The sequence below is a fragment of the Rosa rugosa genome, chromosome 5, assembly GCF_958449725.1.
Source record: "Rosa rugosa chromosome 5, drRosRugo1.1, whole genome shotgun sequence".
NCBI classification, from domain to species: domain Eukaryota; kingdom Viridiplantae; phylum Streptophyta; class Magnoliopsida; order Rosales; family Rosaceae; genus Rosa; species Rosa rugosa.
The window spans coordinates 45,018,457-45,034,266 of NC_084824.1; the positions used below are offsets into that span (position 1 = coordinate 45,018,457).

At 40.0% G+C, this 15,810-nt stretch overlaps 1 protein-coding gene and 1 long non-coding RNA gene across 5 annotated transcripts; both read left to right on the forward strand.

Moving 5' to 3' along the window:
* The first annotated feature begins 1,652 nt into the window (after positions 1-1,652).
* Positions 1,653-14,743, forward strand: LOC133712436 (uncharacterized). 2 transcript variants are annotated; one of them, XR_009847396.1, is made up of 3 exons: positions 1,653-1,999; positions 2,119-2,152; positions 14,276-14,743. It is a non-coding gene; the product is annotated as an uncharacterized LOC133712436 (long non-coding RNA). The 2 variants fall into 2 exon arrangements; XR_009847397.1 differs by having other exon boundaries at positions 14,282-14,743.
* Positions 9,881-13,549, forward strand: LOC133707908 (uncharacterized). Of its 3 annotated transcripts, XR_009845407.1 has the most exons (5): positions 9,881-12,010; positions 12,549-12,636; positions 12,727-12,763; positions 13,034-13,120; positions 13,272-13,549. XR_009845407.1 is itself a non-coding variant. In XM_062133364.1 (4 exons), exons 1-4 carry the CDS (start codon positions 11,689-11,691, stop codon positions 13,389-13,391), a joined length of 603 nt encoding a protein of 200 aa, XP_061989348.1. In that variant the 5' UTR covers positions 11,136-11,688; the 3' UTR covers positions 13,392-13,549. The 3 variants fall into 3 exon arrangements, 2 of the variants coding, with proteins under 2 accessions (XP_061989348.1, XP_061989349.1); XM_062133364.1 differs by lacking the exon at positions 12,727-12,763 and having other exon boundaries at positions 11,136-12,010; positions 13,286-13,549; XM_062133365.1 differs by lacking the exon at positions 12,727-12,763 and having other exon boundaries at positions 11,144-12,010.
* Positions 14,744-15,810: the final 1,067 nt, after the last annotated feature.

Consider the following 15,810-nt stretch of genomic DNA (forward strand, 5'->3'; position numbering starts at 1 on the left):
ACGGTGGCACGGGAGGTGTGATCAGGAACTCTCATGGACAGTTTATTGCTGGCTTCTCATTCCGAATGGATTTTGTTAGCTCACCCTTACATGCTGAGTTGCTTGCCTTGAAGAATGGGCTGGAATTGTTGCAGGCTATGAGTATTACTCGTGCTACTATTGAAAGTGATTGTTTAGTCGCAGTACAGACTATTAATTCCTTAACCCCAGACCTATCTCCTTTGGGTGCATTGATTGTGGATATTCAAGGACTGCTAGCTGCCAGCAGGGACTTCAACCTCTCACATGTTCCTCGTCAGGCTAACACTGTGGCACATAGGTTGGCTAATTATAGTTTTGAATGTAATGTTCACCTTGAATGGTTCTCTATTGCTCCAGAGTTCATCCTGGATGCCCTTTTGTACGATTTCAATCGTATCTAGTAATAAAATCTTCTCTTTTCCTCGAAAAAAAAATATATTCAAATCCATTCAATTAAGTTATAATCTTACCATGGCCTATTTGAAGAAAAAATTAGGACCAATTTAAGTTTTGTCTATTTTTTTTAGGTTAAATTTGTAGTGCGATTTTCGTTTCTGGTTTGAATCGACAAGCGTGGTGCAATTGCAGAAGGAAGTATGTCTGGGCATCGATCGATTTTTGTGTCATGTTGGAGCACACTATTTTGCAGCAAGATACAAAGGCTGGTGGGGTGATGTTGGCGTGGATCAATAACTTTGAATCAATTTGTTTGAGATTTTTGCTTGGTTAACTTTGTCCATGGTAGATTAGAATTTTGTTGGTAGTAAATTGACTAGCAGTCAGAGGTTGAACTATCCTCCACTTTAATTCGATTCTAGTATTTTTAGTGGTAGCAGTGTTTGATTTCGAGGGGTAACCAGACTTTGGAAATGGGTGGGTTGTTCTGGTTGGTAGCTGCGAATCTAGAGTGGCATTGCCATTGGTATGTGTATTGTTCAGGCGCTGCAATTCTTATTTCTTATGTTGTGATCGGCTATTGTAATTTTTTACTGGAATGAAAGTAAACTATTCTGATTGGAAGTAGAAATAGGATGTTCATGAAACAAGTCTGAGCCTTTTCACTTTTCATCGATTATGCTCTTTGTTAACATATATTTTATATACAAGCTAAGTTCAATTGCACCCATCAAAGTGGTTCTTTTGTCATTGTTAACATCTGCTTCTTCTCTCTCTTTCTTTTTCTTATTTTGTGGCAATTTGATTTTGGCTTGCTCTGTTTGGTTGCTTGAGAAAGATGTACGAAAAGTATGTAATTTAATTCTTGTTACTCGTTTGTAATTAAAATCAAGATCACATGTTGAGATGAGAAAACCATTTTAAAACGTATTCGCGACTCGCGAGAATACGTACTTCTTCAATACTTTTAGATATTTAATTGGTGGGTTACGCTCCATGGGGGGCTGCAGATCCACTAGAGATTTCTACAATAACCAGGAGATTCTACTTTTATTTCAAAGAAAAAAAAAATAAAGCATGTGTTTCGCATCCTCAGTGGATTGTTTGTTGTCCTTGACCAGCAGCTTGCTCCGAATATGATCAGTGGAAAAGAAACAGTACGTAACAACAATAATTGTACGTAGACCCATCATTATTAACGCGTCCCACACGGTCGTAAATGACCCAGCAGCTTTACTGAACCCACATGGAAATGAAGTAATGACGAAAGTGATTTTTTGCTCATTGACTTCTGCACCTCACAATGGTCTCTCTGTACGTGCTTAATCTCACTAGTGTTGCTTTTTAGCTATATAGCTGCTTCCTCAACTTTCAAGTATTCACTCACCGATCGACTCTCATCATTCCTCTCTGTAAACTAAACCAAACCAAGGTTAAAGTGCAGACTGCAGACTAATAGCAGCTAGCTTTTTAGTTTCCCTCTGATTTGAGAGTGTCCCTGCATCTTACATCAACCTTCTTTTGGTTTTACTTCGGATTATATGCCAAATCATAACCACATAGAAACAAAAAGAAGAACCAGGTATTAATTGCGTTTCAATAGATGATATATATGACTGATCTTAGATCTACTGGCTGATATATTCTGCAATCTCACTTGATTTGATTTTAGTACATGATCATCTTCTTTCTGCGTTTCAGTTTACTTCATAACAAAAACATCGAGTTATAAAAGGTATGTTCATTCATTTCCTTTTCTCTGAGAGATCAGAGATTTAATTGTTTATATATGTTTGAATATCCATATAACAAATTTTATACCAAAAAAAAAAAAAAAAAAAGAGGAACAACTAAAGAGAAGAGGAAGATTAAAAAAGAGAGAAGAGGAAGATGATATGCAAAAAAAAAAAAAAAACATATGTTTGCATTGGGGGGTGGGGTGTGTTGTATGATACTATATTTTTACAAAATTTACTGACACAAATAAGTAATTAGTGTTGTCCTAGGGGTTTTGGGATCGGTGTCCCTTACGGGATTGATGCATCTAGCACCTGCTCCATTTGTATGGAGTTATTTTTGGGCTTCCGCCTGCTACTTGGAGTCATTAGTTATGATTATGTTGATGGTCGTCGTATCCCTTCACCAATCTGGCATGGTGGTGGTGAAGGGGTTTGGTGTTCCTTTGTAGTTAGTGGAGTCGGAAGATCAGGCTTGTTCGGTTGTTTTTGGATTGGAGTTCAGGTCGTCATCGAATCCGGATCTAGGATCTAGGTTGCTTTTGGATCCTACTTTGATTAATATTTAAACGGTTGGATGACATGTAAGTTGTAGAATTAATATTTCAACTAAAACTGAGACCACTCATCCAACCGTTGATTTGAAAGTCCTCACTAGAGTCTCTCTCATATAGACAATACAATTCACAGTTTAAACAAGAGTAACAATAAATAGGTTGTTAGTTATTGTTACACAGTCTTGCCTAAAATGACAAAAAGATAGTTATATAGTCTTGCTCACTTAATGGATAGTTTTAAGGGATTGTAAGGGACATGTGGATCTCTGATGTAGGACGAGATTTTAGCCAATTTCAACAAAAGTTCTTGAAAAGAAAGAAGCGTCTTCACATTAAGAAGAATAATTTGAATATTGAAAATTGGTATTCAAATAGGCTTCTTAATGATGGAATTAATCATAAATTACTCTTTTGGATATATCGGGATTCTCGAGCAAAATCTTGATTGGGATTCCAAGCATAATATTCTTTAGTATCTAGGATTCTATTTTTCAATTTTTATTTAATCAGGTTTTAATTAGATTTCCTAGTTTTAGTCTACAATAAATTGTTCTTAACGTTTTCTAGTTGTATTAAGTTTATGCTATGTGCCCTATATAAAGCACCTCTTAGATTGTAATTTTGATTGAAGTTATCAATAAAAAACCAAATATTAGAGAAGTTTCTTTATGTTTCTTACGGCTGTGCCCGTAATTGCTACTGGATTCTAGCTCATCTCATATGGCTTTCGACGCTTGATGGAGCCTCTTGCTATCGTGTTCATGCTTCCCGCATCAATCTCAATCTCGTGTATTATTATATTAAAAAAAACATATTGTACGTCTTGCTTTTGTTATTTTACTTTTTTCAATCTTTTGCATTTGTTTTCAAAACACACGTAAAACCTTTGGCTTCACCTTTGTCTTTGTGTTTTTGTTCCACATACATAGATTTCATTTATACTCTATCCTGTTCTAGCGGAAAAACAAACGGTATCCCAATTCCAATTGCTATACCAACATCAATCCAGCACATTATCACCTCTACGAAAGCTAGACAGGAACAAACACTAACCTAAAGCCAAAGAACCCGACTTGGTGCCCGATCTAGAACCCAGCCCACCACTGTACCCAAGGTTCTAAAAAACGCTAGGCGCTAGTCGGGCGGTAGGCTGGGGAGGAGCGCCCAGGCGGCTAGGCGGGTGCCTAGGCGGTTTTGTATTTTTTAATTTTTATTTATTTTTATAGCATATCAAAGTATAAAAAAGTGTATATAACCATATGTAGACTTAAAGTATATATAAAGAATTTTTTATTAGAAGATATATGAAGACTTACTATAATATACAGAAGATAAGATTAACAAGCATATTCTTATAAAATATAGTTTACTCCCGTTTCCAATGCCGGTCAAACACTTGACCTGGAATATATGGGTTCCCTATTCAAGTTGAACCACAAACTCAACTTCTCCAGTAGACTACTCGGACACCTAGAGTCCCAGAAAAAAAAAAAAGATATGGAGAACCCAACAGATGACATCGTCAAACTCGACAGGTTAATCTGATTCCCAATTCGCTTCTCTGCTATTCTCTTGTCTTCTCACTCCGATCGACCAAGGTGAGCTCTCATCCTCTCTCTCTTCCCCTTTCACAATTTTTTCCAAGCTTGAAAAACCACAGCTGTCTCCACCGCAACTTCAGTTTCACGATCAGAATTGATTTGATCGGTGAGTTTGGATTTCTGAGGTCTTGCGAAGAGGACTTGAGTTTACGGTGAGAATTTGGATCTTGAAATGAGTTTCGGATGTTTGTTGTTCTCCGTAACCCGCCTAAACAGCCCGCCTAGCGCCTAACTACTCGGCCGCCCAGGCGCCTAGTCGCCCGCCTAGGCCGACGAGGCGGCCGCCCAACTTCAGTCCGCCCAATTCTGCCGATTTGCCATTCCTCGAGTCGAAGAGCCGCCGCCCAGCGCCTAGGCGGCCTGGGTGGCCGAGTTTTAGAACACTGACTGTACCTATAACCTCGACCTCTCCAACAACTCCCTCTCCGATTCCTTAGACAAAGGTCTGAAAAACTGTAAGCAATTGCAGAGATTGATACTCGTCGAAAACAAATTCACCTGCAAAATTCTAATATTCCGACCGAAATTTGGTTCGATATGGAAAATCTCCTCCAATAAACCTCTCTGACAACAGCTTCATCGGATCGATGCCAGAGGATTTCGGCAACTTGATGTGTCTCTCATGCATGCTCAACCTCTTGTTCAATCACTTTTTCGGCACGATTTTGAAATCGTTGGGAGATTTACCGGTGACGGTGAGCTTCGATTTCTGCAAAAACCTAGCTCTGAGTTCCCTGGGTAACCCAAATTCCACGCCCAGATCCGATAACAACACGCAAGGCCATGATCTTCATCGCGACGAAGATGGTGATCTATACCGGATATGGGGGGGAGAGAGTTTTAGGGGTTTTGTTTTTAGGAGGAGAGAGAGAAGTAGGAAAAATATATAAAAATAAATAAATAAATAAAAAGAGAGAAGAATTAAAAAAATTTGAAAAAAAGATGAAGTGAGGGTATAATAGTCATTTTAGGCATGTTGTGGACTTGTTGTGTGAGAATTAGAGAGAATAATGACTATCCAGTTTAATTTAAAAGGCAAGGGATTAAACTGTTTTTCAGGCAAAATGTAACATGCAACTCTTCCCAATGAGATATATCACCTCTTCTAACTTCTCCTTTATTAATTCAACTTAGACTATAACCACAACAGCTATTCCCTAGAAGTCTGCTACTCAAATATCATAATTCAAGCAAACTAGTACAACATACACTACCTCTAAGCCATGCAGTTATTGTCTTATTCTGTAGATTTGGCTTTACTATTGTAGTTCTCTTTTAAGTCAAATAGTTTCATCCCATGAACCTGTATCTTGGCCTCACCTCTTCCAGCCTATAAATTAAAGCTTCTAGTTGCTACAAAGGGACATCACACAACTTCTAGGCAACAGATCTCAGAACCTCTAAACAATACATCTTTCAAGCAAGCCTCAAGCAACAGGCCAAGCATTCCCAGCCTCCAATCCAAAACCATTTTCAAGCTCTAAATGACCTTAAACCCATCAATCACCACGAAAATCCATTCTCTCCTCACTGTAGTAGATTACACCACAACAAACCTTTAGCCATAGCAAGTAGGACTGGGCACGGGTCGAGCCCGTATGTCTATTTGCCAGGCCCAAAACGAGATATTCATCGGCAGGGACCATTGTAAGCTCGGACCAAAAAATTTTGGGCCGGGTCACCGGGCTTTTGGGCCCAAATTGGCCTTACAAAAAAAAAAGAAAAAAACAAATCTGATGATAACAACCCAGATTCTAAAGCACAACCCAAAAACAAATCTGATGATAACAACCCAGATTCTAAAGGTTTTGGGTTGTCTTTGAACTTCACCATATGTTAAAGTTTAAACCTTTATTTGCCTCGATTGGCCGTCGCTGAAGGTCGAAGATGACCTCCCCTTCTGAAATCCCTAAGCCCTTTCAAGCTCAACCAAATTCAGCGGCGGTGCTGATGGGTATCGAGAATTCAAACCCGAAGAGTTGGAAAACCCATTGAAAGAGCAGAGCCAATTCAATCCTCAGAGAATTTGGTGGTGGATAATGAAAGAGAGGTGTTTTACCATGGAAGTAGGAGACCAATTAAGACTGGTTTTGGAAGGGAGAGACCCTCATGATGGTGTTGATATATCTGGGTCGCCAGAGATGGATATATCTGGGAAGAGAAGCAGAGCATAATTGAAGAGAAGAATAAAGGGAAGAGAAGAAAATCTGGAGCAGAAGACCCGTGGAAAGAGAAGGAGGAAAAGAAAAAAGGGAAGGAAGACTAATAAAAACTATAAAAAAAATATTTATTAATTAATAGTCAGGCCCAACGGGCTTTATTATATTTCAAAACCTTGGACCGAGACCGGACCGGACCAGACCAGAAAATTTTAACAAATTTTTTTTGCAAACCCGGACCGAACCATGCGGTCCGGGCCGGTTTTTCGGCCTTACGAGCTTTTTTGCCCACCCCTAATAGCAAGCTCTCATCTTCTGCAACTCATGTATTTTTAGCTCCCACACCACATGCCTTCTTGCAAGCCTTTTCATGTACTTTTGTTCATCTATCAATGCTATATGAAGTTTCTGTCTATGTATCACAAGAAGCATGCTGCCGCAACAGGCCAACATTATTGCGGGGGAGCTTAAGGGAAGACGCTACAAAGCTTCTTGAAGCTTTGGACCTAGTTCCTAAACTTAGAAGGGGTAAAATAGAGGAGATCAACCTAATCAAGCAATCCTAGCAGCCTCTATACAAACCCACCCCAACACCAGGCCACCACCTTCATGACCAACACCATTAACAAACAGGCCACCACCACCCTGAACATCATCGCCAATGCTACACTTATCACCATCGCTGCAACTTCTACCTCCGGCGGTCCCCCCACCCCAAAAAGCCATGGACGAGAGCCTAAGCACCACCACCAAGACAACCTTAGCACCCCAAATCTAACGGACTAATCGAAATTTCACATCGAACACACCTATGCTATAGATGTCGCAGCCACAAGACACGACAAACCCATTGAAATTTCACATCGAACCCATCGTAAGAAATAAGCTACTGTTGGTGCCTTTGTTGCCATCTGTCTAAACATAAGCTCTGGACTAGAACCCATCAGATAAAAGCTAATTTTCTTGTATACTTTGGTAACATCAACCGTATGCTGGTGAGCATCCTAAGCAGGTATTCAGATATAACATGGTTAACAAGTACAGAGTCATGTTAACATTCCTCTTCATACAAACCGCTTATTACAAGCACTTTTGGCTGTAAGCAAGCTGAAATAAATGGCATATACCCTCAGGTTCGTTAATCACTAAAGAGTATCTCAGCTCCAATCTTTAGTTATCAAAAAATGTTGTATCAAATTAATAGGATCAAGGAAAAGATGGATAGAGAAAGAGAGATGTGGACATTGATAGCTGGGCATCATATATTACAAGACTAGCATAAACTAAAGCCAAATACTGAATCCGGAAGTCCCTGATTAAAAAAAAAAAAAAAAATAATAATAATAATAATAAGGAAAAAATTCACCAACGGTGTCTGGACACTTAGGGGACTTTCAAAATGATACCTGAACTTACAAAGTTATCAATGTGATACCTAGACTCATTTTTTCGTATCAATATCGTACCTATGACCAATTTCCGTAACGGCTCCGTGACGGAAATTGGCCGTAGGTATCACATTGATACGAAAAAATGAGTCCAGGTATCACATTGATAACTTTGTAAGTTCAGGTATCATTCTGAAAGTCCCTGAGTGTCCAGACACCGTTGGTGAATTTTTCCCAATTTTGCACGTGCGATGCACGTGAGTCACTTAATGAAGACAAAATGACCGATTTACCCTCAAATTCTTTCTTTCTTTTCTTTTCTTTTTTTCTTTATTCTTCTTTCTTTCTTCTTCTTCTTTTCTGGTTTCTTCTTCCCCTGATTTGAATCATCAAGATTCAAATCATCTTGCTCGTCCGATTCCCACCGCCGATCGCCGATCAAACACCGCCGCTGCGTCTCAATCCACCTTCATGCACCACAGATGTTTCTGGTTCCCCCAACTTCAAATCCTATAGCAAATTGAAATTGTGCATTGAGGCTTCACCTCTCACTCCGAGTTCATCCCCGCCGCCGTCGCCAATGACTTGACCACAACAACCTCCACCACCGCACAACAACGTCGTTGGGGATAAGGACTGCTTCTTCCTCCACCGCTAGCGAAATCGTGGAGGATCAAGGCCACATTGTAAGGGCCACCGGCCGGAAGGACCGCCACAGCAAGGTTTGCACCACCAAAGGCCCCAGGGACCGCAACATCAGGCTCGTCGCCCACACCGCCATTCAATTCTACGACATGCAGGACCGGCTTGGATACGACTAGCCTAGCAAGGTCGTCAATTGGCTAATCAAGAAAGCCAAGGCCGCAATCAACGAGCTCGACTAGCTGCCACCGTGGAACCCAAACTAAATTTATGTTCATACAACATTTTCTCTGACGATGCCGATATCCGCCGCGCAGGACACGCAGAACGTGAGCCTCAATTTCTTGATGGTGGAGGCTCCGAGTTCTTTGTCTACTAATCGGCGAGGCACAATGGTGGGTAGCAGCGGAGTGGCGAAGCTGGTGAATAAGAACAGCTCGAATTTTCTGCAGGTGAGGATGGTGTGGAGGCCGAAGTTGTTAATCTTTGTCTGCCTAAAATTGCCTCTGATCGAAGTTGGGCTAGAGGCCGAAGTTGTCAGCTAAACCGATGAAGTTGCAGGTGAGGATGGTGTGGAGGTGGTGTTGCATGTCGGGAACGAAGGAAAGGATGGAGGGGTGGGATTGGAGCTATGATTTGAGAGTGGAGGGCGGGCGGGGTCTGAGTTTCTGATCAATGGTGTATAAAAGGGGGTCGGAGGAGAGAACGAGAGTGGTGGTGGTCAAGTCATTGGCGGCGGCGGCGGGGATGAACTCGGAGTGAGAGGTGAAGCCTCAATGCACAATTTCAATTTGCTATAGGATTTTAAGTTGGGTGAACCAGAAACATCTGTGGTGCATGAAGGTGGATTGAGACGCAGCGGCGGTGTTTGATCGGCAATCGGCGGTGGGAATCGGACGAGCAAGATGATTTGAATCTTGACGATTCAAATCAGGGGAAGAAGAAACCAGAAAGAAGAAGAAGAAAGAAAGAAAGAAAAAGGAAAGAAGAATAAAGAAAAAAAAGAAAAGAAAAGAAAGAAAGAATTTGATGGTAAATCGGTCCTTTTGTCTTCATTAAGTGACTCACATGCATCGCACGTGCAAAATTGGGAAAAATTCACCAACGGTGTCTGGACACTTAGGGGACTTTCAGAATGATACCTGAACTTACAAAGTTATCAATGTGATACCTGGACTCATTTTTTCGTATCAATGTGATACCTACGGCCAATTTCCGTCACGGAGCCGTTACGGAAATTGGTCATAGGTACGATGTTGATACGAAAAAATGAGTTCAGGTATCACATTGATAACTTTGTAAGTTCAGGTATCATTCTGAAAGTCCCCTAAGTGTCCAGACACTGTTGGTGAATTTTTCCCTAATAATAATACAGTCATGAACTGAATATCAATTTAATAGTTTAATTTTCGAACAAATGTCTGTGCAAAACGAAGGAAATGGTGCATACCTTTCAAGGCCAAACTACACATGGAGAAAACAACAACAAAAGCAATTCCGGCATTAGATAGTATCCAACAGAGAGTATGATGAATTATTTGATTATAAAGTTACATGATTGGATAAAAAATTTCCAGACCCCAAGCACCAAACCAGCTTCCTTCTACAGCAGCCAGTCACCGTTTAAACCCAATGTCGAAAAAGATTCTTATAGCTTACAGAGGAATAAGTGGAAGGGAAGCCGCCAGAGGTTGCCTTGAAATCAAACTCTTTCCCATACAGAATTACACTAGTTAAGGGCTTGAACAGTTGCCCAATTGCCGCACAAACACCACTTGCAACCAAAAACTATATAAAAAACACAGAGATGACCACAATGTTGAACTTCCAAGTCTTTATGCTCCAATAAAACAGAGAGTTTTAGCAAACCCCATCAATACATGATAATTAAATCCAGTAGCTGATCAAGTTTAAAAATAAAAAAGACAATTTTTACAAGTAATGATTTGTAATCAACTTCATCATACATGCGTTCACAATTCACACATTTTGATTTCCTAAATCAAATAGAGACTTGGTGAACCATATATTGAACATATTCTCAACTTATAGTCGCAGATAGAAACTAGCAAGAAGGGGGAGCAAAGAAACCATATCCAATCCCACCAAGACTATTCAAATGCAGAGTTTATGCCCTATCTTGATGATTTTGGGGCCAATTAAACTTATGAATATGTCAACTGGGTTTCTTCCAGTTGAAGTGTAGATATCTAACATTGAGTAAGAAACAAAAACTGAGGCTTTATCAGGTGGAAACCTAAACACTGAGCTTCTTGTTTGCTCTGACATGTATGAAACCCAAAACTCAAAACACCGGCAAACAATAAACAACATCCCTCAAATGGAAAAAATGCAAGCCAGCAGGCCAATCACATCACATTTGATGCAGCAATTGCAGAAGCAAATGAAGAATTATCAAGGATAATATCACATAACTGGCTCCCCAAATTGAAAGTCGAGAAACCCAAAAACTAAACGATAAAGCCCTAGATTACAAAGAGAAACGAAAGCCCATGGTGTAGAAGAAACCTGGAAATCAGCGATGGAACCAGAAGAAATCTTTGATATGGATTACGGACCAAATTAAACAATCTTTGATTCGGAAAATAATTTATATACGGATTACGGACCAATTGTATTCCAACACTACAAGAAAAATGGTCTACGACAACATCATATTTACAACATATTATAAATGTTCGTTGTTGCTTATAGTTTTCCACAACGGGCAAACAATGTGTGTTGTTAAAAACTGTATACCACAACATGCGTCATTTGCATGTTGTTAATTTAGTTATTGACAACTCACCTTACACGTTTTTATTTTTAAGTTGTCAATTAAAACATTAACAAGTATAAATGCATCTTGTTAAATATTTTCAAAACAACAACGTGCAGCGAACACTGTTAAAACTTTGAGAAAAAAGATACAAGAAAACTTGCAGAACAATTGTGCTCAACAAGCACCTGTGGGCTGTGGACTAAAGTCACTACAAACTCAACTCGATCTTTCTCAAAGAAAAAAAGAGAAAAAGAAAAAAAATATTAAAAAATCAGCCCTCTGAATCCATCAGAGATCCAAAACGTATAAAATCCTGGGCTTGAAGAATTGAACTCTGAAGCTCTAGACTCTCATTCTCTCAAACGGCTTCGCCCTCACCAGCTTAAACCCTAAACCGCACGAAACGATGTCGTGGCTTCCCTCCGCCGTCGCTCTCAATTGCATCGACGACTTCGCCATGAAGCAAGACCACTTCTCCGGCGTCGCCGCCGTCGAGCACATCCCGCTCAGCCACTTGGCCGACGGCAGGATCGACTCTGCCTCGGCTGTGGTCCTCCAATCATTCGCGTACCTCCCACGTGCCGCCCAGCGTCAGCTACGTCCTTACCAGCTCATCCTCTGCCTCGGCTCCGGCGACTGCGCCACTGACTCCACTTTCACTGCCGACCTCGGTTGTCAATCTCCGAAGCATTTCGATGGCCGGATTTCTGGCGTTTACGGCTACGAAGGTACTTCGTTCTTTCTTCATATTAGGTGTTCCACTGTTTCGCACCTTCAATTTCATCGTCTTGGTTCCTATTGCGTTCTAATCAGCACAGCATGTTGTTTAGCTTGAAAATTGTTTGAAGAACTCAGCTTTTAGCCTCGCAGCTGCAAAACACTGTTATTCATTTGCTTCTTCATGTTTGCTTGTTCCTCCTGAATTGGCATATTGTCGAACACTAGGTATGCATTGAAAATAAAGATGATTCATGCTAGATAGTGAAATTGATATAAAAATTCGATTGAAGGATGTGAGTATGAGACATTGCAGTCTTACTGTGTACAACTGTGGACAGTATAATGAATGTTCATGAGAATTAGATAAAAGTGGTTTTGAGAGTGAATTTGAAATACTTTAATTTTAGCTGTATTGGGAATCATCCTCTGAGAGTGATGGTCTAATGGATGGTGTATCAGGTATTTGTGGCAACGTTTGATGTTTCGGTTTGTGTAATTTGCATAACGATCGATCAGATTGATGTTAATGTGGTTGTGTATATGCAGATGATGCAAAATGTGGTATGCCGACATGGATCTGCAAGGGGCTTACTTATTTTCTTATTTGCAGGCCTGGTTTACTTCTATCTCTAAGGTTGGTTTGTTGCCTTAAAGTAATCTTCAACTTAATTATTACTATACAGTGCTTTGAATTTATGCCCTTCTTTTATGTGATCATGTTCAGGCTTTTGATCTGTTGGAAATGGTAAAGGCAATCAAAGGTATTGTCTAGCAGAATGTTTTTGATAGAAAGCTGCAAGTAGTCAAGCAGTTAGCTGCTATCGTTACTCCATTATTGGTAATTGGATAGTCGGGTAAAACTATAAATGTTGAGTAAAGAACACAGGTTCAAAGATATTGTTTTGGTCATGTATTTCACTAGGGTAATGCACATAATGGTTTTGAGCAGAAGGCTAGAAGTTGCATGGCAAATGTTGCTCTGTACTCCATACATTTTGGTTACATTAACTTTTAGGTTTTCATTTGCATAGCTTTTCCAGCAGTCCATGGATGCTTAGAAAGGGGATTCTTGCAGCAGGAGAATCTGTTGCAACATGGTCTTCCTGTTGTGCTCTAAGGTAATTTATTGCTGGGATGCAGTAATAATAAACTAATCATCTTTGTTTCCTTTTAAATGTCACTCCACAGGTTAATCGATTTAATAACCTAAAACACACAGATGATTGGTGTTAGTTTCCTGACTGTTGGACAATGCTTTCATGTTTTCAGTATCTATCGCGCAGGCATAGCTTTAGATATTACAGGTTTCGTTGGCCAAACCAGCTGCTAGGATTCTTGAAGTTACTGGAAAAACTGCACAGAGCATTAGAACCCGATAGGATCCATTGAACTTCCTCTTAATTTATGATATTTGTAGTCACAACAATGCTTGTTTTGTCAATTACCAATGATCCACAAAGGATTCAGTACTTTGTCTTGCATTTTTTGTTAGGAATATATCTATTAGACAATATGGTACTCTTAATGAAATGTATATTTTTCTTTTACATGGTTAGTCTACTAATATTGGCATGGGAATGTGCTCAAGTAATGGTGAATGTTTACAGAGTAATCGAGAAAGGTAAAGGAAAGAACCCAGCAAATTGGGTGCAATAATATATATTGAAACATTATAACAACGTATTCAGTAATATGACAACATACCATGTATGCTGTCGAAAACTAAAGACAACATGCTGAGAGTGTTGTTAAAACTTACAACATACACTTGAAACGTTGTCGAAAATTTATGACAACGTGCAGAGCTCATTGTTGAATAATTACAACAACGTGCGTCGCCTCTTTTTGACAACGTGCAAAGCGCGATGTTAAGGACTCATGGACTTTTAATGACTCTGGCATCTACAACATGCGCCAAACGTTGTCAAAAGTGATTGACAACGTGAATTGCAAGTTGCTAAACGTGTTTTTTCTTGTAGTGCAAGTCATTTATAAATATCCCTCTTTGATTTTATTTGCTCTGTTTCTCTTTTTTTTTTTTTTTTTTTTTTTTCTTTCTACATAACTAAAACCCAAAAAGCAAAATTAGCAAAATTCTGATTTCCTTTCTTTGAGTTGAATATCAATTCCAGTACCAGATTTGAATCTTAAATCCTCTGAACCTTTAGTAAGTCATACCCAGATTTGATGACCTTTGTTTCTTTCGTCCATTCTTTGAGTTGAATATCAAGTTTTGTTGCAACCCTGATCTTATTTGATTCGTTTGTATTCAGTAACAGACATGGATTTTCTTGTTGCAATTGGTACTGGAATTGTTGGAAAGATTGCTGAGTTCACAGTTGCACCAGTTATACGTCAAGTGGGTTATGTAATCCACTACAACAAGAACCTCAAAAAACTAGAGAGTCAAGTAGATGACTTGGGTGATGCCAGAGAAAGCATGAAGCGTGCTGTTGAAAGAGAGGAAAGAATGGGTAGAAAAATTGAAGCAGGTGTCCAGAACTGGCTGACTAAAGTGGATGAGATGACTAAAGAAGCAGACGATTTCTTTGTTAGGGTTTGCATTAATGTTGACTTAGTTAGGGTTTGCATTAATGTTGACTTAGTGATAAGATAGGTTTATCTTTAATGCTGTTGAATAAACCCTAGTTGTTAGGGGTTAGTTAGGGTTTTGACTTCTTCCTGTAATCGTGTACCACGCATCAGAGTTGTACGGTGCATGGGCTGCTATTTCGCTTTCATCGTTGTAAGGCTATATATGCCATCTCTTCCAATAATGAATATATGAGGTTATTCTCCAGTTTGTGGTTTAGACCTTGCATTTCATATCCAACAAATTTGGTATCAGAGCCCCATAGAGGGGCCTGACTGAGAAACCTAAGAAACCGCAGTTTCTTGTAAGGCAAGGTGAGTGATTTAGAGAAAGGAGAGAAGAGCTAGCATGGCAGAAACCAACTTTGTGCAGCCAGCAATACCTCGGTTTGATGGTCATTATGACCATTGGGCCATGCTCATGGAGAACTTTCTTCGTTCGAAGGAGTATTGGCACATGGTGGAGATTGGTATTCCAGCAGCTGCAGCAGAGGGAGGAGAGGAGACAGAAGCTCAACGGAAGTTAAGAGAAGATGCAAGACTAAAAGACTTGAAGGTCAAAAATTACTTGTTCCAGGCCATCGACAGAACCATCCTGGAAACCATCTTGAGCAAGGAGACCGCAAAAGGAATTTGGGACTCGATGAGACAGAAATTTCAAGGCTCAACGAAGGTTAAGAGAGCTCAGTTACAAACACTCAGAAGGGAGTTTGAAGTTCTTGGCATGAGAGAGGGTGAGAAAGTGAATGAGTATTTTGCTCGTACACTTACAGTGGCAAACAAAATGAAGGGACATGGGGAGAGAATGGGAGATTTGGTGATTGTGGAAAAGATCTTGCGATCCTTGACTCGCAAGTATGATTATGTGGTGTGCTCGATCGAGGAGTCCAACGATCTCACAGCCATGACTATTGATGAACTTCAAAGCAGTCTCTTGGTGCATGAGCAACGCATGCATGCACATGATGTTGGAGATGAGCAAGCTTTGCAAGCTCTGAAAGTGACACATGAAGACACCTCTGGTGCAAGAGGTAGAGGTCGTGGAATGTTCAGAGGAAGGGGACGAGGAAGAGGCAGACAGGGATTCAATAAAGCCCTAGTGGAATGCTATAAATGTCATAAGCTAGGGCACTTTCAATACGAGTGTCCTAACTGGGAAAAGACAGCAAACTATGCTGAGTTTGAAGCGGAGGAGGAGCTCTTGCTAATGGCCTAT

Excerpts from the sequence above, each read along its gene's own strand:
- LOC133707908 (XM_062133364.1), top strand. The coding sequence starts at position 11,689 with ATGTCGTGGCTTCCCTCCGCCGTCGCTCTCAATTGCATCGACGACTTC. Across the intron at positions 12,637-13,033 it reads GGTTTACTTCTATCTCTAAG|CTTTTCCAGCAGTCCATGGA; the intron begins GTTGGTTTGTTG and ends TCATTTGCATAG. Across the intron at positions 13,121-13,285 it reads TCTTCCTGTTGTGCTCTAAG|GCATAGCTTTAGATATTACA; the intron begins GTAATTTATTGC and ends TCTATCGCGCAG.